General features: G+C 33.9%; 1 protein-coding gene across 2 annotated transcripts in view; it reads right to left on the reverse strand.

The window, feature by feature from the left end:
- Window positions 1–24,907, reverse strand: part of LOC133195747 (dynein axonemal heavy chain 3-like) — a 60,205-nt gene that overhangs the window by 15,661 nt on the left and 19,637 nt on the right. Inside the window, exons 32-64 of one of the 2 annotated variants that reach the window (XM_061331673.1) lie at window positions 22,563–22,801; window positions 21,758–22,124; window positions 21,333–21,446; window positions 20,933–21,085; window positions 20,329–20,508; window positions 19,684–19,822; window positions 19,200–19,390; window positions 18,785–18,880; window positions 18,368–18,559; window positions 17,898–18,031; window positions 17,315–17,477; window positions 16,481–16,663; window positions 16,002–16,160; window positions 15,709–15,780; window positions 15,395–15,595; window positions 15,025–15,180; window positions 13,553–13,648; window positions 12,967–13,205; window positions 11,824–11,995; window positions 11,382–11,468; window positions 11,114–11,230; window positions 9,455–9,640; window positions 9,093–9,230; window positions 8,217–8,321; window positions 7,719–7,879; window positions 7,226–7,249; window positions 5,844–6,015; window positions 5,601–5,726; window positions 5,096–5,273; window positions 4,010–4,051; window positions 518–594; window positions 212–298; window positions 1–98 (exon numbers count right to left, since the gene is read on the reverse strand). The exon at window positions 1–98 is cut by the window's left edge and continues 109 nt beyond it. In XM_061331673.1, the coding sequence (XP_061187657.1) occupies window positions 1–98; window positions 212–298; window positions 518–594; window positions 4,010–4,051; window positions 5,096–5,273; window positions 5,601–5,726; window positions 5,844–6,015; window positions 7,226–7,249; window positions 7,719–7,879; window positions 8,217–8,321; window positions 9,093–9,230; window positions 9,455–9,640; window positions 11,114–11,230; window positions 11,382–11,468; window positions 11,824–11,995; window positions 12,967–13,205; window positions 13,553–13,648; window positions 15,025–15,180; window positions 15,395–15,595; window positions 15,709–15,780; window positions 16,002–16,160; window positions 16,481–16,663; window positions 17,315–17,477; window positions 17,898–18,031; window positions 18,368–18,559; window positions 18,785–18,880; window positions 19,200–19,390; window positions 19,684–19,822; window positions 20,329–20,508; window positions 20,933–21,085; window positions 21,333–21,446; window positions 21,758–22,124; window positions 22,563–22,801 (4,844 nt within the window). The remainder of the gene's footprint in view (window positions 99–211; window positions 299–517; window positions 595–4,009; window positions 4,052–5,095; window positions 5,274–5,600; window positions 5,727–5,843; window positions 6,016–7,225; window positions 7,250–7,718; window positions 7,880–8,216; window positions 8,322–9,092; window positions 9,231–9,454; window positions 9,641–11,113; window positions 11,231–11,381; window positions 11,469–11,823; window positions 11,996–12,966; window positions 13,206–13,552; window positions 13,649–15,024; window positions 15,181–15,394; window positions 15,596–15,708; window positions 15,781–16,001; window positions 16,161–16,480; window positions 16,664–17,314; window positions 17,478–17,897; window positions 18,032–18,367; window positions 18,560–18,784; window positions 18,881–19,199; window positions 19,391–19,683; window positions 19,823–20,328; window positions 20,509–20,932; window positions 21,086–21,332; window positions 21,447–21,757; window positions 22,125–22,562; window positions 22,802–24,907) is intronic. The other variant, XM_061331674.1, reaches the window with a different exon arrangement.

Here is a 24,907-nt window from a genome sequence, read left to right on the forward strand (position 1 = left end):
ACCCCATTCTGGAGGACTGAGACAGGAAAGGCGGGGGAGGGATAACTTGTCAGCCAGAGGCGGAAAGTTGGCATGGTAACATTGGTGTCTGTGATTACCTAGGGAAAAAAAGCAGTTAAAAATTATAGACTGCACAACCCAGACAAATTCTTAAATCTAAAAATACATTTTTTGCTTGAATTCAATTTTCTTTTCAGTGAAAAATACATACAGTTTCACAAATACGTTCCAGCTCTCCAAGCCATGATGCTGCTAGGTGGCAGTTCTGTAGTACCACCCAGGTCCCATTGGCCACTGCCTGAAATTACAGAGAAAACATTAAAGCATCTACAAAGAGCCTCTTTTCCTTTGAAATGCTCAAAATTAAATACCCTTCCAACCCCTTCTAAAAAACCATCTGGTTTTGTAGAAGGTTTTCCAAGTCCAAGTGCATTATGTGGAATGGAAACAACACCCTCTTTCACAAATTTCTGATTGACATTCTTTCAACTTCTCCTCCTACATATGACAGTCTTACCTCCATGATCATTTTTTCTGCAATGGGCCCTTGTCCTTGACCCAGAGATATGGTCTGTAGGCCTTTGCTCCCTGAACCTGAAAAATGATTCCCAAGGTTAAGGTCAAGGTCAAAGAAACTCTCATACTTGAAAACATTTATCAAAACAAATATGTGCACAAATTAGCTTTGAACTATCCTTGAAATATTGTTCAGTTTGTGTACAAGTTTACATCAGTTAATCAAATGACAAAATACAAGATTGAAATGCACTTTGCAAATCATTTAAATTTGCTTTTCACAAGTCTAATACTAAGTCTGCAACTTTTGGTGTAAAAAAAAATTATACATTTTTCCTTCTAGTCTATATAAATTTATCGAAATAAAACAAGACAAGATGCTGAAGAGAAATATAATAAAAGCTACAAAAGATTGAAACTAAGCAATCATTTGGGGTTACAATGTTTCATGCAGAAAAAAAAACATGCAAGGCTAAAATACAAATATAATTCATTAATAAAAGTTGCTACAAATTCATAACATGCAAGTTATTTAATACATAACACATCTGAAACAGGGCATGCAGAAGTGAGACATGCAGTCATGATGTCTCTCTGAATATCACAGCTACTGAAAAATAATGTCTACATAAATTAATTCCAGTTAACAGGGTAGGGGAGTCTAGGATGGTAAAGAAATGAAGAACAAACAGCTGGTAATAGATTACATGTGGCACGTAAATTCTAGGCTGATCTACGAGAATCATAAGTCTTTAATTTTCTAGAGTACGTTCATCTACATTGTACATAATATTTAAATACTATGTTGATTGTTGTTAAAAACTAAGGATGCTTATGCTGGTTCCTTTGATTACAATAGATTTTTATCCAATGAAATATAAGAAAAAAAGTAAAGGTTTTATCCAATGAAATCAAAGGCAAAAACAAAAAAAAAAAGGTTTATCCAATGAAACACAGAAAACAAATAAAAAGGTATTAATGCTACATGTATTTTTAATTCATTTTATAATTAACACCCCCCAAACTAATAATCAGAAAAATATATAGCAATAAATAAATTCAGAAAACAAGTGCTGCTTTGGCATTCCAAGCCATTTTCAACCCTACTTTGAGGCTTTACATTTCCTTGTGAGCAAACAGTAAACTTATTAAGGTATTTTAAAGACTGTTGTTGTATGACCTTGTTCTCTTCAAAATAACAATAGGCTCAATTTAGCCCAAAACATTCTTTCTCAAAAGCACTTCCCTACCAAGTATGAATTGCTATGTACAGTATTTGATTACATGTATTTATTTTAATGTTAATATGCAATTGATCTTTTATATCCATCCAGAACATCATCCAAAAGACACAAAATTGAAATCTAGATTTCTGATCAAACAACAGTAAAAGGATAAATACTAGTGATACCCCCCCCCCCCCCCCAACAACAACAAAAATAACAGAAAAAAGAAGAAATTAAAAAGAAGACAAAAAGGACCTCAAGACAACAATGCTCACATGGATGGGTCACTTCGGTCTTATGAAGAATTACAATACTTTTAAGGCAACACACTCAAAGGGAATTAATTTAAACAAACTTTCATCATTATAGATTATTCTTCAAAATAATATTCCGATTTCTTCTGCATTGTTTAAAAGAGGATAAACATTGATCCTAGCCTAAGTCACCATGATTTGGTCAGACACGGATCATCACTGTAGCAGAATGCTTCAATTCTAAAAAGCATATTCTTGTTTCAAAAGCATATCCTTGTTTCAAAAGCATATTCTTATTTTATTTATTTCATGTGAAACTGCTTTTTTCTCGGTACTATTTTTCACTGTAAATTCACCTGAACAAGTTTGAATCCTGTTTGACAAGAGAATGCTAGGTTTGGTTTAATTTTCTCTTCCTGCAGAAGTTCGGAATATGAAAATTTCATTCTTATTCATTCAAAGCTCAACATGCAGACAACTTTAACCAGAAAAGCTCACCATGTACATGAGCTAAACACATGTATTTGCTAAATCAAAATAAAATAAATGTTAAAATCATCAGTACCTAAATGAACAAAAAAAGATAAACAGCATGAAGCGATATATCCAGCTGAAAGTTAGGGCTGTGTGTGGGGGGTGTCGCTACTTCAGCTAGGTCGTGACAAAGGGAAGTAATCAGGGGAGCCACCTTTATGTTCTGGTAGTGTCAAGGTCCCCAGTTAATCTTATCTTATCCTGATATTTACATTTTAATAAGATATAGTTATAACAGTGAATTAAAGATTCATTATAAAAAGAAAGATATACAAGCTAGGATCTTAAGTTCCTTTGCTTCATCTTCAGTGATTGAAAAACTTTATCATTATAATTCCCTAGATATTACTTCTTATAATTAATTTCGATCCGATTTAATTTGCATAGGATAAGAAATTGATAATAAAAAAAAAAAAAATCTGCTTAATATTCATGTGTCAGCTTTTATAGAAAACTGACCTGACCTTGACCTTACCAGAAGGTTAAAAAGGTGGCAAACGTGCATGAGAGACAGGTTAGTAATGGTAACCACATACGCGCATGTTCCTCGGAGGGATGAGACACCCCGAGTAACGAGGTTATTTTAGGCTCGGATGAGTCGTGTGTGGTCATCTTGGACTGTGATGGTAGTGGCGGTATAACACCTGTTAGAGGTCACATGGAATAAACAATAATGAAAGGTCAAAATGTGAAAGGTCAACAAAATAACTGTTAACAATGGAGATACCATCTCTTGATCTTCCTAAAGGGAAAAATTCAGGAAATATTTATATGATTTAGCATACATAAATTTACTTTGAAAATGTAGACTCCAACAACATTATCATTTTTCAAACTTTGCAACAAACAGTTGGAAGTGGCCAAATTTCCGGTAAAACAAAATTGTATCTTTCAACAACTATATACTTTGACCTACAAATATCATTCATGCAGTCTTAAGTCTAGCTGTGCAACTAGTAAACTATACTTTTTACCATGCCCCCACATACCAAAGAATATATGACAAAAAATACAAACTTTTTCACCCAGTAAACAAACAGTACATAATTCAAGACATAAACTTCTTACAAAATCACTTATTTAATTTACAGTAATAAACCCTTGAATAATGAAAAAGAAACACAGCATTATCAAGCCTGTCTTCTTTTCAAATGCTAAATTCATACCAGCACACAAATAAGTCAATGACATACATTTATATGCATATTGTCATTTCAGACATTGAAACACTGTGAGTATGCCTTTGGTGCACTACATGCAGGCACATTTTGTCTTCCAAGCAACACTGATCTACAAGTAACATTCAAATTGGTAATTTTTTTTCAATGCTCAAGGTGCAAAAATATTTAAAGTCCAATCAGATTTCCAGCTGCAATCATGTGATTTCATAAACATCAGTATGATCTGCACAACCAATCACTTTATTCCTTCAGCAATCATGTGACATTGTAACAACCAATCAGATTATTCAATACTAACCTTCTCTAAAAATTTTCTTCAGAGAAACAGACTGAATAACACCTAATTACAGGAACAATACGATTCTCAATAACATGTTACATATCATGATACTTAATAACATGTTACATACCATGATACTCAATAACATGTTACATACCATGATACTCAGTAACATGTTACATATCATGATACTCAATAACATGTTACATACCATGATACTCAATAACATGTTACATACCATGATACTCAATAACATGTTACATACCCGACATATATAACAAGACACTTTTCTATTCTATGTACGTAGCATATTCCATCTCCCTCTACTTTATATATACATGATTTCTGTAAGCAATGTGACTCTGCTCTAAAAACAACACAATGCTACTCACCCCCTACTAAAAATTAATCAGGAAGACATTTAGCAAATTTGGAAAACTTCAGAATAAGTGCAGTCATGAAATGTTTGGTAATGATTTTGATAATGTTATGAACTTTTCTGAAAGGTTACGCAACTTGAAAATCTGAAAGAAATATTTTTTCTTATGGTGTTTCTTTTTTCCAAACACTGTAAAAAACATGATAAATGGACACATGTTAAAATGCATGATGTTGAATTTAATACACAAGTTTATGGAATAAAGATGATGATGTATTAATCAAAATACATGTAAATGTTTAATACAAGTTATATGCATGTACTAAATAAACACTGGTACTAGGGTTGAATATCTATTTTATATTCATTATTTTTCAAAGACATAACTATTTGTGTATCATTGGCATTTAAACTAGGAAGCACTCTCCTAACTCTACATTACAACCACACACAATGGCCTAATTCACCTAAAAAGCCAGAAGTTTTTAAATTCAAATGTATCTGTTTCATTCTCAAGCATATTGATTATTAAAAAAAATTATAAGAAATACTTTGGATTGAGTAGATACCATAGTAAAAAAAAATATAATGGAAATACTTTGGATTGCTCTTATACATGTTATATAAATGGATTTTCGCAAAAAAAAAAAAAAATGCAAATACATGTATTTCACAATGCGGCCAAGGGCAAAAATAAAAGGTGGGCTGGTGTGAGGGTGTCCTACCTTTTTCTTCAGCAAATCTGTACAGACCAGCCATTGGATCTGCACCAGGGGACAGGACAAAAATAAGGGGAGAGAAATGCTGAGAATCCTCGTAGCTCAGCGATAGGTCAAAGGTCGGTGGCTCTATATACTGCTGACTCATTCTCTCCACAATAAAATTCTGAGCAGCAGGGACCATCTACAAATAGGCAAAATAGGGACCACATTTTTTAAAATGTCAGGGAACATCTCAAAATAGGTAAAAATTGGTTTTACACATATTAAGTAGTTTTTAAGTATTTTGTATGAAAACATCAGGCCTTCTTTAAATATTAAATGTCAATCATCTAATCGTAAGATCTTTGAAACAACATACATGTCTAATCTCCAAGAAGGCAGCTGGAAAATATATACACATTTGAATCCCATGCCTCCCTTCCCAAATAAATGATTCCTGCATTTTCATGTCATTAAACTTTCACTACCCTAGATAGGCTTTGAGTGACTTTTAAGCAGTCTTCCATACCTTATCAGGTCGTAGACATCTGAGCACTATTAGTTCCTCCAACCTATTTAGATTTTCATTCCATGGGGCCACTAGGGGCTCAGTATGGGGAGTTGTAGAATCATATATCTTCTTCCAGGCATTCAGCTAGATAATGGAAAATATAGTAGGGTAAACAAAATCCATTTTAAAAGAAATCAATGAATGGGGATAAAAAAAATGAATTTATACATTTTGCTCAAAATGCAAGATACAAAAGCATACGTTTTTACGGAAGTGGTCCATAAATCCTTTGAAGGGAGGCAGATCTGATGCCCTGACAATCTCACCCCAGGATTTGTCGGGGAGCCAATCAACAGCTGGGTTAGGGAAGGGGTTCTCCAAAGCCAATCCCCCTGTAAGGAGGAACCGCCAATCACGATCGTTGATTTCGCCACTGCAATGATGCAAGAACAGAGTCATCTGACAGTCACCAAAACTTATTCATAATGGAAAATATGGTGAATCTATACCTGATAGTCAGACATGCAGGAAAGATTTTCATACAAAGATGTATTACCAGTATGTAACTGAAAACCTGAACAATGCAAAGGATTCCTGTAAAACCTTTTGCAGGTTAAAATAGTTCTAATCATAATGAATGACTCTTAGCTATTACATATTAAATGAATTTGCTTATTATCTAAACAGGTCCTTTGTATCTGAATTTCTGTCTACTTAATCTTATGAATTTAAAAAAAAAGATTTTGTGCTAAAATCATTCAACTTTTGAAAAAAATAAATTTAAAAACAAAATGAAACCAACGAAACTTTCCAAATACCAATACCTTGCATAAGCTTATTGATCTTTTTTATTCAACTTTTTTTTTGTTTTTGTTTTTCCAAAACAAGATACTTATTTCTATAAATTATTTCTATATATTTCTTAAACTAAAGACTTCTCAAGACGGTAGTTTTGAAAAAATCTGAAAGAATAACAGAGTGCATTTCCTGGGGAAAAATGTGCTTAAAAGAATCTTTTGAGGAGAACCTTGGTTTTCTTGTCACAGTAATATAAGTAAATCACAGAAAAACACAAGTCAAACACGTAGTCACTTCAAACAACACAGGGGGGAGATAATTAAAAGCTAAAATAAAGAGTAATACGAGATAAAATGTCATCAAGGTGCAAGAGAGCTCTTTCAAGATTAAGATGGGGGTTTCTGACTATAAATTTGACAGTCCATGCATTTGAAAAAGAATATTTCAAGCTAAACATTTTTTAAACAATTAAAATATCTTTTAAAAGACAGTTAACTTAATAAATAACCTCCTTTCTATTTAAAACTGTAAGTAGAATTCATCTTCATTTTTTGAAAACATTTTTCCCTACTTAAATATGACTTAAATATGAATATTGTGAATGATTTGAAAAAAAAAAATAGATACTGCAAACTGTATTATACACTTTGAATCAAGTTTCAAGTAAAAGATGACTGATTAAATTGTCAAATAGCTTGCAGTCCTATCAAGAATTCAAAATGCCACTATTACAAATTATTTTATAGTCTCACAATTAATTCATTACTTCAAAATTCATTCATACAGACACAAAATAAAAGACAAAAGGTGCAAGCATTGGCATTGTCTCGACTCCAAACACTTACCCGACCCTGGCATTAGGCATGGTGCTAATAAAACAGTGATATATCATGGTCAGTGAAAAACACAAGCTCTTAAATGTAAACCTGAATCTATTGGAACATGACTTAAGTGTGAATGAGCCAGTCCAAAAGATTGCTGTGTAAAGCAAAAGTTTCACATTTTGCTCTAGTTCCAAAACAAGCTAATTACAAGCAAATGTATTTTATCCCCCCTCCCCTTTTATATACAGCTTTTGCGAGTGATATTTACATGTGACGTAACAAAAATTAAAAAAACTAAACACCTTGGACACATTACATGTACAAGACATGCCCACTTCGTATCAAGTGAAGTTTATATCATGATAATGTGCTTAAACATTTTTAAAACTTGAACAGAATAAAATCACAATGCTGTTTCTCAGACAATGCCTTGACAAACGATCAAGAGAGCCTACAGATACAAAAACATACGTACTCCATTCCCCAAAAACCCACTTCGATGTATTATACGTACTTTTGCTTTGCGATGCCGATACATAACAGGAAGGAGAAGAGCAATTTGTCTTTTTCAAACAATGAGCGGCAGACATTCTTGTAAATGCTGTATGTAAAGTGTTCATTTAAGTTGTGGATCCTCTCCTCCAAATCTTGTGATGGCGCACTGTTTATGATGGACTGTTGAGAAGGAAATTGTGAATAAAATTATGAAAGAAAAAGTGTGTCAAAGGAGCAATGACAATGAAAATTCATTTCCTAAAAGAATATACAGTTAAACCTCATTACCTTGAACTCTGGCAGATTCAAGATAGGTTAAAATCCATAAAGAAAAAGTAGCTGGAACTTGCAACTTACTCTAATATATCAATGTTAAAGATACCAAAGTTCAACTACTTGTTATTACAGCATAAATTTTCCAATGCCATTAAAATTAAAAGAATCCTCATTCACACCTGAAAGGATAGGTAAATTAACAAGGTCAAGGGCAATTTCTGTTTTACAGGCAAGACCTTACCTGTAGATAAAGGTTGATGAACCAGGTCAGAGAATACTGGTACATGGGGTCAATGTTGGCCAGGTCCGAGATCACAAAGAACAGCACACTGCCATGCTTAGCCACCTGATAAAACATTGTGTCTAAGACTGTGTCTTATTGTCTTATGAGATTAAGTGCTTTTTCAAATAAAGTCATACAGATCGACCTCAAGAGAATTACATCATAAATATATCTGTAATATCAATACATAAAGTAAATGCAGTGCACAACAAAAATTAAATTAAAACATAAACAATAGCATTAAGATATTGGAATCTGTATTGAATATACATCTTGTAAAATCTTGAGAACATATTTTCTTGCTACAAATTCTAGCCATTTACATGATATTGTATAAAATGGTCCTCAGAATGAGGTCTGTGATGAATTCTTTTTAAGGTCCCTCGACCCTCTGATAAGAGAGATAACTCTTACTGGAATAAATGACTTTCATTCCTTCATAAAATTGTAAAATTAAAAGGACATTGCTGCCAAATTTTGCCCTGCAAGGTATGCTGAAATTTTGCATGTTTTAATTAAAGATTTCTTTTGGAAAAAATTTATTGGCATTAAGCAAAATTTTATGGGTGAACAAAGGGATGATGAACCTTAATTAAGGTTCATTGACTCTCTGATAAGAAAGGTAACTCTGACATGGACAAATGTTTATTATTCCTTCATAAATCCGTCAAGTTCAAATGTCCTTTTTGTTTAATTTTGCCCTGCAAGCTAATATGATAAAATTGTTGGCATTTAACTGATAAAATACATTTCTTTTGGAATATCATAAGTGTTAAAGCAACGTCTGAAATAAGTGATCAAAAGGATTATGAATCTTAAACAACGAAATCTTACAGGTTTATATCCATTTCTGACATCATCAATGGCTGCCTCTGTCTTGCTGGCCACCAGCTGTTTCTCCGATATCTCCTCTGACAGAATCTTACTGGAGGACAAAATTTCTATGGCTGTTTCATCCTCCAAAATATTTCCCTGCAAACGTTTTATGAAAAAAAAGATGAATTATGAGGAAGCAATACTTCATGTTGATGTCTGAATTACAAAATTAATACACTGCAATAATATATGATAGACTTAAAAAAAAATGAAAACATTCTGGATCTGTTCTGTATAAAATTTAAGGGATGAACAAGCATTCTTTCATACTACAGATAATTGTAAATAATAAATAGTGAATGACATGAAGTCAGTCTTACCTGTGATGTAGATAGGACCTCCAATATTTTGTCCTCGATCTCTTTGAGCTGGCGTTTGTTCCTGGCACTCTCTATAATCAGCAGGTTCTTTCTCTCCTCAAGGTCTGGCTTCTCCTTAGCAGCAACAATTCCCAGCAACTGGTCCTCAAGACCCAGCAAGGTAATCATAAAATTCAGCAGAGTCACCTAAAGAATACCAAATATACATATACCAAAACAATCCCCCAACAACTGGTCCTCAAGACCCAGTAATGTAATCATAAAATTCAGCAGGGTCACCTAAGGAATACCAAATATACATATACCAAAACAATCCCCCAACAACTGGTCCTCAAGACCCAGTAATGTAATCATAAAATTCAGCAGGGTCACCTAAGGAATACTAAATATACATATACCAAAACAATCCCCCAACAACTGGTCCTCAAGACCCAGCAAGGTAATCATAAAATTCAGCAGGGTCACCTAAGGAATACCAAATATACATATACCAAAACAATCCCCCAACAACTGGTCCTCAAGACCCAGTAATGTAATCATAAAATTCAGCAGGGTCACCTAAGGAATACCAAATATACATATACCAAAACAATCCCCCAACAACTGGTCCTCAAGACCCAGTAATGTAATCATAAAATTCAGCAGGGTCACCTAAAGAATACCAAATATACATATACCAAAACAATCCCCCAACAACTGGTCCTCAAGACCCAGCAAGGTAATCATAAAATTCAGCAGGGTCACCTAAGGAATACCAAATATACATATACCAAAACAATCCCCCAACAACTGGTCCTCAAGACCCAGTAATGTAATCATAAAATTCAGCAGGGTCACCTAAGGAATACCAAATATACATATACCAAAACAATCCCCCAACAACTGGTCCTCAAGACCCAGTAATGTAATCATAAAATTCAGCAGAGTCACCTAAGGAATACCAAATATACATATACCAAAACAATCCCCCAACAACTGGTCCTCAAGACCCAGTACTGTAATCATAAAATTCAGCAGGGTCACCTAAGGAATACCAAATATACATATACCAAAACAATCCCCCAACAACTGGTCCTCAAGACCCAGTAATGTAATCATAAAATTCAGCAGAGTCACCTAAGGAATATCAAATATACATATACCAAAACAATCCCCCAACAACTGGTCCTCAAGACCCAGTAATCATAAAATTCAGCAGGGTCACCTAAGGAATACCAAATATACATATACCAAAACAATCCCCCAACAACTGGTCCTCAAGACCCAGTAATGTAATCATAAAATTTAGCAGAGTCACCTGTAACCAGACCAGATATACAGTGACTTCTGTCTAACCTGACACCTGTGCAATTCGTTTTACTGTGAATTATGACCCTAAACTTCATTCCCATTTACTACTTTCCATGTTTTTTATACTGTGTAATCTGACACCCTGTCTATTCCGACACCAAATTCTTCTCCAAGTTCATGTCAAATCAAACAGGTTTCACTGTACATATTCAACTACCTTCCTTTACTTTGAACAATGTACTTTAATGTACTTCACAGAGATTAGAAAGAAATCTCAACACATTTTCCTTCTGATAAAACGTTATGAAATTATCTGGGTCTTAACCTGAACCTTACATGTAGTATTTAAACAGAACATGCACAACTAACCTTGACAGAGACCTCCGGGAGGTAATGAGGGTTTCTGAGTCGTGTGGTGATGTACAGCTTGAAGTCCTTACTGTACTCAATGATATGGTCTCCCACTCGGATGTATTCCATGTTATTCTGCAAAATTCAAAAATACCTCAGTCTAGAACATTCATAAATACAATCAATCCAAGACGTCCGACTAAATTTAGATGTTTTCAATATGAATTGAGCACAAATTTGTAAAATCCTTCTTCAAATACAGCAAAAAATGTGTACATCTACTGACCTGTTTAAATGTCTGTTTCAACAGAATCGGTTCCAGAATGGGATCCAACTCCTCTCCCACATTTTCCAGCAAACAGGGATTACCAAACTGAGGGCAAGATAGTAATTTAAGAGCAAAGTGGGTTTATTTTTTTCTGTTTGTTTAGTAGTATTTCTTCTTACTGAATGTTGGTACTTTTTTTTTTTAGGGAAATTCTCAAAGTACATGTACAAGTACTTTAGATTACTATCTTAAAACTTTTGACCTAAAGGTGAATGAAATCAATGTACAGAACTAATGTATGTAACTTTAACCTTTGACTTGATGACAGTGAAGTTAATATATTACAACTAGAAATATTTTTTGTGCAAAAATTACCTCATACATGTACTTGAAAGTACGTTTCTGTGTTGAATACCGTACAAATTAAAATTCTATCCTAGAATTCCTATTTTCTCAATACCTGTATGCAGTTTTCCAGGTTCCTGCTGAAGTTGACGTCGGACATCTTGACCACCTCCAGCTTGTTCATCTTCTCCATGTTCTTGACCCACTTATTGGCCTGACCCTGAGGGTCAATCATCAGGGGCCACCGGTTAGCACTCATAACAATGATGGCATTCTCCACAGAGTAGCTATAAACAACAACACATACATCATATATGGACGTCATATAAAAATGGCAGCATAGTCTTAAAAGCAGACCAAGGGAATTTCTTTAAAACAGCCCAGCGGTGTCTTTTAACTGTGCTAAAAAGCTTTTTATTAATGTAGTTTCAATATAAGACTAAGTTTGGGTTTTAGGAAAACCAATAAAACAGACAGACCAACAACATTAAGTCCTCTCCCTCTTTTTATCTCTTCAATGTTCTTTGAAATAAAGGTCCTATGCATATTCAACCAACAGATTAATCATCATCTAGACAATTCAGGTTAATATTAATGAATTACACGTTAAAACCTGTGGGAGTCACAAACTTCTTCTACTTTCAAAATTCACATAATTTTAATAAAATCTAGAGGTACTGGCAATGAGCCCACTAAACGATACCCCCCTCCCTCCCCCGCCTCTCATAAGGTTATAATGGCAAAGTGCATGTTTTGCTCTTGGAGACCTGAAATAAGTGTCATATCAAACAGTTAAAATAGGAGGTGCACAATGGCATTATGTAATAAAGAGTCTGTGAAAGTATCATATTCATATCATATTCAGTGGTATAGGAGGAGTTGCGTATAAGAGATGGGTATCCTTCAGTATTATAGAAAGAATGGCTGCGTCCATATTTTGCTCTAGCAAAACCAAAATATGTGCAAGATTAAAAAGTAAAATAAGAGGTGCACAATGGCACTATGTAACAAAGATTCTGTGAAAGTCTCATTAAATTTCATTCAGTGGTAAAAGAGGAGTTGCAGATAAGAGAAGGGTACCCCAAAGCGTAACAGACGGACACACGTACAGACAGACGGATGTACGAATGGACAGATGGACATCCCAATCACTATATACCCTCCCACTTTTCAAGCGGGGGGGGGGGGGTATAAAAATAATACATGTCAACAGGCATTCCATTCCCAAATTTTGACAGGGTTCCCATGAGTCACTTACTTGTCAACAGGAAGTCCAGCGATCTGCCAGTCCCGTATTTTGACAGGGTCCCCGAGAGTCGTGTACAGGGAGAAGTGTTCAGACAGTGGGATGTTCCGTTCCGCACACATGCCGTACCATTCCTTCAGACATTCCTGGCGATAGTCCAGAATGAAGGGCCCCAAGTAGGCCACCACACTTGCTGACAGAAGGACATCGCCAACGATGTTATCATAGGTCTCATTTAATTCGTCAACATTCTGGATTCAATAGCAAAGATAGGGAAGGAATTAAAACAGCTGCTTTTTTTTTTTGTTAAATAAAATCAATGTCACATATTTTCTATTTAGTAACTTTAGGGTAATGGAATGGGGTTCAATATTAATACTCTGCCCACATTATATATACATGTAAATGATAGCATCATTACTTTCTCCGACTTAGACAAACTGCATCTGATAATCCTAGAGTTTAGAATGAAAGCATCAAGGCTAAGTAAGATGTTCCCTTTGCAAAACATGTCAAATCCTATGTAATGATTCTTAAGCTACCTTAGCCAAAACTAATTCCAGCATGGGATATAAATCTTTATAATACATGTACTTACATTTGTCCATCTTTCTTTCTCTCCTCCCAGTCCACTAATCAGCTTCTCTGCTCTCTCTATCTTAACAATAGTCAGTTCAATATTTTCTTCCAAATTCTGAAAGAGATACAGTTAAAACTGCCATAGCGACCCACTGTATTAAGCGACTCACTGTCATATGTGACCGTAAGAATTCCTCCCAACGCTTTTCCCTATATATTATACCTGTATTAAACGACCACCTGTCTAACGCGACCAGCGACCGTGATTTTCCTGACAATTTTTGTAATTTCAGGCAATTTTACCTGGATTTAACGACTACATAATTTCCGATTCCTACTTTCGATTTCGGTCGAGCATGCTATTTTTTTTGGTTCAAAATATGTACAGACACGCGTTTATTTCATTTAATAATTATATAATGCGAGTTTTAGGAATAAAACAACATTTCAAAATAAATATTTTTACTTACGTTTTGATATCTATTGAATAAACATTAAAATCTAATACATAAACATTCACGTTTTTTCTCTCCAATGATCGAGTGCCATTTTGAAAATAGACGTTCGAGGTCGATCCCGATATCATTTCGTGGTATAAGGGCCAAATGGATATTCAGCTATAAAACCTGCCTTTTTAACTTTTAATTAACAAGTAACTAAATCCTAGATGTTTATTTAAGTGAATTGTGTCACCAACGGGGTAAGTAAACACACGCTAGCTAGCACCCATACCAGGTGATAATTGAAGTGATTGAAGTAGGTGACAAACAGGCAATTAGACGGGGTAGTTCAGTAATGAAAAAAAAAAATTAGGTTAAATAAATTTTAAGTCATAAATATAATTTAATTTGTTACCAAGTCCATAACAAAAATCATGATACAGTTTTAATTCTTAGTAATTTGCAAAACATACAAAGCTATATATATAGGCTATCATGTAAAACAAAAAAAAAATATTATTAGAAAAAATCTTTGCAGCTTTTTTATACCGTATAAAACATTTAATATTTTCAGATGTTCATAATATTTCCCAATAATCGAATTACTCATGTGCAGATCAAGCAAATTTTATTATTGAACAGGACAATTGTACCTATAATATAAAAGCATTTAGAGTTGAGCAGTACCTATAAAATACATTCCACATACACAAAAGTCATGTAATATTTTCAGCATTGTGTATATTTGAACACTGCTGAAAATAAGCAACCTGTATTAAGAGACCACCTGTCATATGTGACCTTTTTTCCTTTCTCCGTTGGAAGGTCTCTTAATACAGGTTTGACTGTATATAATTATAAAATATCAGACTTATTGATTAATTTTAAACCACTATTGACCCCCCCCCCCCTTTCAATCCCCCTTCAATTTGCTAACATAGAACTTTGTTAACATGGAAAGCTTGGCTTATTGACTGATATATGTATTTGAACAAATCTCAGGAGAAAAGGGAGGTTCAAATTAAAATTTAAATACAATTAAATGTCTTACCACTTTCTCTTCCTCCTTTGTTTTGAGTTGATCTTTGAGTCCATCCAACTTGTCAGTGATTGCCTGTAGTTCAGCCTGCTTTTCGTGAAGTTTTGCCATCTGAGTAGCAAGTACTGCTTCTGCCTCTTCCAAACTTCTACGCTTAGGTCCAACCACCTATTCAATCATATTTAGAAATTTTCTAACTTTTATATAATTATCGTATTTCCTGTTCAGAAACTTTTTTTAACACATCTCCATCGATTTACTTTATCTTTGTTTTATATTACACATTCAACACCAAATGTTCTAAGAATTTCATCCCCTTACAAAACACCTTTACCTTGACTCCTTCTTAATAACGACCATGAAAAAAATCCATGTGACTAACCTTAATAACACTATCGTACACATCCATGGCCCTGATCCATTTACAAAGACCCTCACAGGCTGACGACACATTCCGGATGAGACTGGGTTCAAAATCCGGATTGCTTATGTACTTGTCTCGGATTTTCTTCATCACTGGTACTGGGATGTTATCTTTGTCATACTCCTTTAGAGAATCCAGAAACTTGAGGTCTCCCAACATCTGCAAAATGTTTCAGTTCATTTAATTTTTCTACCTAATGAGAAAGTATTGTACATACATGTAGCAATTCAAACATTTTATTTTACATGTCCTTAAAAGGCATGGAAACATACTCTTTTGGCTGCAGGCCAATAATCCTCAACCTTCCGACCTGTGGCGTCCACTTTATTGTCCGGCTTGATTCCCTGAAATTCGAATATAAATTTTAAAACGAGTATTTAACTTATTTTAAGTTTCAAAATTAATGATCAATTTTTAGTGTTCACTTGAACATACAGTGGAATTACCTTCCAATTATTTATTCTGCGAATGAACTTATATAACAGTTTAGTTCTATATTTCATTAAACTTCCTCTGACTTATATAAATAGTTCATAGTGATCAGCTTTTCTGAATCAACACAAACCTTCATGATGCAGACAGACTCCATGACAAGTTTGACTCCATTAGGGGGGTTGGCCATGGCCTTGACTAGAGAGATATCGTTCTGTTTCAGAGTGTCGAGGGCAGAAATGGCAGCATTCAGGGCCGGCATGGCTATTGCCAGTTTGGCTTCACACTCATCCTATAGAAAGAAAAAAACTATGTTATACTTCAGTTCTATTTCTTGTTCATGTAATCCGAGTCCTCTATAAACACGTAGTTGTCACTTTCTGTTCTAATGGAAAAAGGAATTTTTATTCAATATTCTAATTACTTTTAAGAAAAATTGGAATTATTTTTTATTTATTAACTACTGTCTAAACTGCAGGAACATGTTGAATTCGTTCAACTTTCAAAAATATTCTTTTGAAAAATCATCATCATTAAACCAAAATTTTATATGAGTGGACCGATAGATGATGAACCTTAATTATTTTTTTATTCATAGTGACCTTGACCTACCTTGATGGCCTTGGCCTCCATGGCTGCCTTGTTGGCCACCACTTCGTCTGCCTCTACGACCTTTTTCACGGCCTCCACTTCTACACTCTCTTTACTGATGAATTCTATAAGCTCCGCTGTCTCCTTGCTTGTCATCACCAGTTTGGGCCGAAGTTCGACCAATTCCTGCTGCATGACACTGACCTAAATAAAATACATCAGAAAAATCAGTCAAATAGGTCAAAAATTTTTTTTTTTACTAAAACATACTTTAAAGAGCAGTAAAAAATCAAATAAGATTTAAAAACATACACCTTGACAAAGATTATCCTGAAAACTATGTAACTAGTTCAAAAGCATGTGGTAGTTTTATTATCATTACAATGCAAAATCATTGACCACTGTTAGATCTGTAGATGAATAGCACTAGAAATAAGAATTCCATCACCATCCATATTTTGTTATTTTTTTACCTCTAATTTGTAGTTCATTGTAACCTGAATCATCTGAGAACTCCACTACGTAGTAATTCTTACCTGATTCTCTGAGAACTCTAGCTTCTCCAGTCCCACTATGTAGCAATTCTTCCCTGATTCTCTGAGAACTCTAGCTTCTCCAATCCCACTACGTAGTGATTCTTACTTGAATCTCTGAGAACTTTAATTTCTCCAATCCCACTATGTAGCAATTCTTACCTGATTCTCTGAGAACTCTAGCTTCTCCAATCCCACTACGTAGTAATTCTTACCTGATTCTCTGAGAACTCTAGCTTCTCCAGTCCCACTATGTAGCAATTCTTACCTGATTCTCTGAGAACTCTAACTTCTCCAGTCCCATTATGTAGCAATTACTTACCTGATTCTCTGAGAACTCTAGCTTCTCTAATCCCACTATATAGCGATTCTTCAGGGTCAGAATCTCCATTCTTTTCTGATCTAGCAGGCTTTTGAAGGTTTTGATCAGTTCTAGGTACGACGTGGGGGTGACATAATTTCGTCGCCTCATTGTTTCGTAATACCTGCAAATAGTTAGCAATGATTTACATATATATTATACTGTTTACTAAGAAATTTATATAAATTGGAATTAACTTGTTCTCTCAAAACTTTTTGTGACAATTCTTCATATGATTTACATAGTTGTTGTTCTCTTATCTACCTGCTTACTAATATATGGTGATTATCTCCCTTGAACAATCCAGATGTATTGATTTACAAGTTATTTTCCTTGTTACAGACACACAGAAGTTACTCCCCTTGTTACTGATTTATAGTAGTTACTTCCCCTGCTACTGACTACATTTGTTAGTCCTACAGTATCTACTTTTCCTATTACTGACTACAGTACTTTCTTCCCCCATTACTGACCAGTACAGTGCTGAACAGTAGTAACTCGCCTTGTTCCAGACCTACAGTACTAGAATTCTCCAGCTCCTCACCTGTCTGAGAGCATTCTAACACTCTGATGGAAATGTTTACACATGAAGATTGTCTGTGTCCTCACTTCATCTGACATCTCCACATCCTCCAGGAACTTGTTGGCCACCAGCTCCAAGGCATCCTCTGGCCAAGGCTAAAACAGAACCAATTCTAGATTTATTTTCAACATTAAGTCATCAGAGTTAATTAAATACAATCAACTTAATACTTCCATGTATCCAAAAATTCAAGATAAAGAGGTTAAATACACATACGTAGAGAAAATGTGATTGAGACTTCCAAGGCACTTCAATATATAGATGCTATTTGAGATATTGATACTTGAGATACAATAGTTCAACTTATCTGAATGAAAGCTAATTTTCCTTTGCAAGTTTTTATACTTGCAGAAACTTGTACATGTATATTTAACTCTTTTTCAATGAAAAATATAATGAAACGTAAAGCTTTATTCCTCTCAGAATTCTACCTTGAACCAGTCAATAGTACAGCAGTTGATGAGGGAGGGAAACATCCTAATCCTGTTCCTGAAGTTATCTCCTATAGGACTGAAGGCCAGGACCACGTGAAGGTTACGTCGGATCCGCTCAATAAACATGTTGTACATGTTTAGTGGCGTCATCTCAATCTGTAAATTCTGCTGCAGCGCCAACTGTTGCATCTATAGTTCAAATAAATAGTTCAAATAAAACATACACAGGTGAAAATTATGGCCTTCAGAAACTACATGTATTGACCAATTTTGATGAGTTAGACTTTCTAGACAAGGAACATTAATTGAAATGCTAGCTCAAACATTTTTGCATCAAATTAAAGGCTTAAAATTACTTCATTAATGTGAATGAAATGAAAACCCATCACTTTATTACATTCCTTCAAGGCATACCTTTTCAATAATTTCCAGTCTTTCTTCATTGTCATACAGGTTAGGTATGTCTCCTGTGTTCAGTATCATGTTGATGTCCTCCAGGAAGGACTCGTCCTAAAGCAAAATCTCAAGTATATAACTTAATATCATCAACATACATATATAAAGGATAAGAGAAGTTTTTTTGTGTTCATATTCCCAAGCACAAGAAATTTATTTTTCCATTGCAATTCCTGTTTATTAAACAAGTGACCATGCTCGGAAAATGAATTGTATAACTGAGAATCGATTATCTCCAGGTTTACAAAATTACCATTTCCTGCATGTTAAATATTACAAGAAATAATCAACCATTAACAGGATTAAATATTACAAGTTTGACATTATATTCTTGAGATTTTGGTCAAACAGTCAGATAAACTGGTTTTCTTACTTTAATCTGGTGATCCCCAAACAGGAAGACCATGGAGGTACCCTCGTCTCCTGCTCGCCTCATGAGGCGTCGGAGGTCCTCTCTCCATTCTGAGGTGGTGTAGTTTTTGGTGATTTCAATTTGGAAAAGTTCAAAGTCGGACATGAAAGCAGCCAACCGTGAAGAACTCTGCCTTCCACTACCTCCGATACCTATTCAAGCACAAAAAAAAAAGAAGGTTTCTTTGAGCCAAACATTTGTATTTTGCGATTTGAGTGGTGGCATTTACCATTTAACATCCATAATGCATGACTTGAAATTGACAAAGGGAATGTCATTTTTAAGAAACACAATTGATATAAGATTTCTCAAAATTGTAGCAACTTCATTTTATACCCAAAAATAAATTATCATTCATGTTTCAATTTTTTTTTTTGTTTATACAAGTGTACTAGATCAAACATTAATTTTTGGTATTTTTTGCAGATCAAACATCATGACTGACCAACAAGTAGACAGTGACCACTGGGCTGCTTGAGAACTCGGCTGATTCGGGAGATGTGTTCTATGGCAAATCTGAACATGACTAGATTCATAGGAGCCTTAAACATCATGTTGTACTCCTCTAAGTACATTTCAATGGCCTGAAAAATATTGAAATATCATATTCAGGCATGTAGAAGAAATGCTAATAAAATATTCAATCACCAAAAAACATGCATCTCTTTGTTCACATTTAAAATGAATACTTTTATTCACATTTCCATTGCATATTCGCATTAGATCAAATGGAACATATTTAATCAAATACATGTACATTAAAACTCTTAAAAGTGCTGAGCATTTTACAACTAGCTGTAACAAATTTTCTATACTGTACAACTCATATTTTTCACCAATACCAGACTGTGTATACTATGTACTATACTGTAAACCATGCAACTTTCATTTGCGTTTGATAAATATATTTCTTGTCAAAAACTTTTTTTTTAATTTACGTAGATCATTTTCTCAGTTGTGAAAAATTAATAGTAAATAAAAGTTGTCATAGTTAATAGTTGGTTTATAGTAATATTCTAAAATTCTTTTCTGGTTCTTTGTTATCAAAATTACCCTGTATTTTTCAAACCTTTGACCTATGAACCCTTACCTCTTTGAGGTCACTGAGGTTGAGTATTTCATCATAATATTTCTCCTCCTTGCCCTTTGACAGATAATCTCCAAACATCAGACTTCTGATATCATCATCAGTGACTCCTTTAGACGAGTCAGTCATGATGTGTGAGAATAGTGTGTTTATCTTCTCCTTGAACTGGCTCTCAACACATGCCTGTCATTAAAAACAACATGGTCATAAAATTATAATTAATGTACATTTAAAGTTTTGCCCCCAGATTTTTTTTCTGTTCTGTTTTCTCCTATCTTCAACGGATGAAATTAGAACTACAGACTTATTTCAGAAAGGTCAACATAATGTATACATGTACAGGGAAGTTTTCGTCCCGATTTTATTTTCACCCTCTTTGTTAGTTAATTCAACCAAGACAGAGTTATCTCCATTTTAACACAACTCGGTCCTGGAAAATTTAAAATGGAAGTGTGATAAGGCAAAATTAACACTGTTTACAGTTAAAAGCAAAACAGTTTTGGCTGATTCTTAAGACTGGAAGAAAATTGTTTCCCGCTGCATTTGTACTAAATTACTTGTGTCAAAAATCTGCAGTAAAACTATACACAATGTCAAGCTGACTTACTTTGACCATTTTGAAGAACATTTCCCTGTCCTCTTCATTGATGAGTCTGTCATAAAACACTCTGTAGACCTCATGTACCCACAGCCTCACAATCTTCTGTCCGTTCTCTAGACTACCCTCCGACACCACCCCCAGCTTCAGTAGCAGGACCCCCTGTAGAATAGCACCATACATTGCATTTAATAATGTATATAAGAAACTGAATAAATCTTTAATATCAGAGACTTTACCCATGATCAAATTAATAAATTGCATATTGGTTTGCCCATCTGATAAATAAATGAAGAGTTGCTTACACTTGGCTAATTACTGAAAGTTAAAACTCAATTTCCAATGGGCAGGGAAATATCTACTACAAATATAGCTGACTGATTACAAGTGAAAACGGAACTATACTCACCTGAACAACACGAGAGAAATCTCGGAGGTTGAATACATAATGTGACCTGGAGGGTGTGGGCAGGAAGTTAGCTATGGCATTGTTGTAAATCTCCAATGTACTGCTCAGAATTATCTACAGATAGAAGTAAATACATTGGACACATGAAGTTCAAAAATCAAGGATTTCGTAACATTCTACAATCTGGACTACTGAAACTCCAAATAGAACTGGTACATTTACTTTCCCACACTATTTTGCAACATACAAAAACATATAAGAACTGCACATACAAACATGTCTAATAATAGTCCTGCCAAGTTCCATTCCTTTAATGAAGAAACTTTCAAAAACAATGGGACAAAATATTACAGTACAGCTGAATTATTAATGTAAAAAAATACCCAGCTATTGGATTTTTACATGACAATTTACAAAACACTCACCCTTGAAAATTTCCTTAAAGAATTTTCAAAAGTTCTGAAATGCCATTCAATTATAGGAGAGAATATATTTTTCATAGTGTCCTCATCAAACGACTCGATGCCAATGATGTTAAAATGTCTCAAGAACCGTGGTGTCACATTGTTTCTGCCACCACCTGGCGGCCCCATTGCGGAGACCATAACAATGTCCACTAACTCCAGTATGCTGGTGTCCTTCCTATCAAACCAGTAGCCCTGATCTATCCACTGTCTGAGGATTTCTATGGGGGGCTGGGCTCCATATTTTTCTTTGGCTGGCATGTTCAGATCATCCACAAAGACCATGAGTTTCTTTCCTAGGGTTGGACCATACACACCCTTTTTCCTTCTGTAAATCAACAGTAAAAGAAATTTTATTTAATTTTTTCTGTGGATCAAAATTTTTTTATTACACATTAAATTTTTATTTTCCCTTATGGTTTATTGACCCTCTGTTAAGAGAGATAACTTTCACTGGCATAAATGGTTTATATTCCTTTATTGTCAAAAAGCCTTAAAGTTTTCTGTCAAAATTTCTCCCACAATGCACACATTGAAATCAAGAGACTTTAATTATAAATCATATTTCTTTAGAAAAATCAAACTTATAGCGACATTTTATACGAAAGAACATAGGGATAATGAACATTAAAATATCTATAGCATTATTTTATATTCTTTCCAAAATTTCTTCAAATATCTTTTCAAAATCTGAAACAATTAATTAATACTCTACTTGGCAAATTTCTAGATTAAAAACAAATAAAAAATATTTATAAATTCTGACCTATCAAGCTTGGAGAAGATGATATCTTGTGTTTGATTGGCTGATGTCTGAGCTGAGAAGTTAATATTGCTGATGATATACTTGTCCTTCGGAAGCTGGAGAAGATAGCTGTTGGTGATGGCCGACTTTCCAGTACCTGTGGGTCCCACAAACAGCAGTGGTTTGTCCTGCATCAGGAAACGTTCCAGGAAATATTTCTGTCTCTCTGTCTCCACCGTGTTAATTATTAACTCATTAATCTGTTTGATGAGCAAAGGGGAAATTATAAAAAACGAGCACAGTCATCATACTACATATAAGGAAAAACAATAACCGTATATGAGGACAGCTATACAATATATATACAAGACATCCAAACAAATCAAATGCCTACAACTGCCTATAAATATACATGAATTGCATCCTATTCTTGAAAGCAATTTTAAGAAATTCTATCATTGTTATATCTAAGTGCAATATTGACTTATTGAAACTTCTTCTAATAAATCTTCTGCTCATCATATTTAAATTTTCCAAAATTTGTTAAACTTTTCATGCACTGATCTGTCTTTATGGTAACTTAAGCATGTTAATGCATGCAAAAGTTTTTCAATAACTAAATTGTTGCTGTTTTGACCTTGCGACTCGGTCTTGAAATGCACACTGCAAACGTGAATAAAAACTTATATATTACGTAACAAAAGGTTTTAAAAAAATCATAGAATCATAAAATTAAGATACTCATGATAAGATATTAATTTGAATATATTTACAGTTTACATAAGAAAATAAGTTGGATCCGCCCCTGTGCTTACCATGATGCGTAGATCTCTGTCTTTCTGCCAACACCATTAATTAAACAGTGAATGAATGAAAGAGAATATTAGTCAAGGTTAAATGCAAAACACACACACAAACACAAAATTATCAAACTGTGAGGTATATGGGTAAAAAATTATCATCAATGACAAAATTTCAGGGAGAAAAATTGAAATTTTCTTTTTCATAAGCACACATCTAAACAATTTGTGGACCAATGAAATAAAATATTAAATGTGAAAATTTTAAAAAATTAAAATCTTATCAAAATTAAAAAAAAATATCATAAAATGAATATAGATGTTCTACAAAGCTAGATCTAAATTTGAGTAAAAAGTATGCTTAATCAACTGCATGGAATTTTTTTCTATTTATCAAGCTATGTACCTACTGGGAGTGAAAATTTGCAGGGAAATATCTACGGTAATTGTGGAAATGCTCTAACAGCAGAAAAATGGTGGGAGAAGTTTAATATCATGATTAATTTCAAAATGTAAATGAGGTTAAATTTATACAATTAAGTAATAAATATTCTATTTGCTACAAGGATGTGTTTGTCATATTTGCAGAAAATCTTTACTGATAGAACATGCATACAGTTTAGAGTTGAGCATGCAAAGTTTTCAGTCCTGCATGCAGTAATTATTATACACACTACTGGGTTCATGCAAATATTGCATGCATGCATGCAAAAGTTTAACTTCATATCATAGGAGAGAGTGTTTACTTTTCAGGAAATTATAAATGAGTTTAAAATATAAGTAAAGCTACAAGTGCAGTCTAAACAATCCAAACAGCTATTATTCCTCTAATAATTAAGACCGTGTTCTTGCAATATCATAAGGTACAACTTCTGTCTAAAAATCATGATTCAAAGTGTCTATTATATTCAATACTTGACAACAGAATGTACAAATGCTGGTCATTGGTGTGTGTATATTTGACACTTTATATGTTTAACATGTACCATATATTACACATCTTACCAAATCCTGAGTGGTTGCAGACTGGGGTCTTTGCTATTTATTGTTTTGAATATCAGAAATTCCAAAGTGTATTATAAATTAAGTCACTGCACAGCAATTAATATTTCAAATTCTTTAATCTTTTTTGTAGAAAATAAGCTTAAACTAGACTTTGTTTTCATGCTATATCATCTAAAGTATTACCTAGGATTTTGTTGAAATAGAAGTTATGGTTGTAATTTTGGTATCCAATTAATTAATGGCATTATATTTAAATTACTCTAATACATGACAATTTTTTTTTCTCATCATTACCTCATCTAATTGGGTAAATATGCTATATCATTAAACATGCATATAATGTACTGAAATATAATATCAAAATGTTTCAACTAGAGAAAAAGAGGAAGCTAATACATATAGAACTACTTTTATTTATTTGCATGCATGTTTCCTTGGTTACCTTTACTTCCTGTGAAATGAAACACAATCTATTATTCTCTGATCTCTGGATTTATATATTTATATATAAACTGTTTTTAATAAACTTTTAATTCCAATCATTTTCATGAATGTGTAAAA

Source organism: Saccostrea echinata, unplaced genomic scaffold, assembly GCF_033153115.1.
Source record: "Saccostrea echinata isolate AGI-Se365-2 ecotype Australia unplaced genomic scaffold, CSIRO_AGI_Sech_v1 ptg000029l, whole genome shotgun sequence".
In the NCBI taxonomy this organism is placed as follows: Eukaryota; Metazoa; Mollusca; class Bivalvia; order Ostreida; family Ostreidae; genus Saccostrea; species Saccostrea echinata.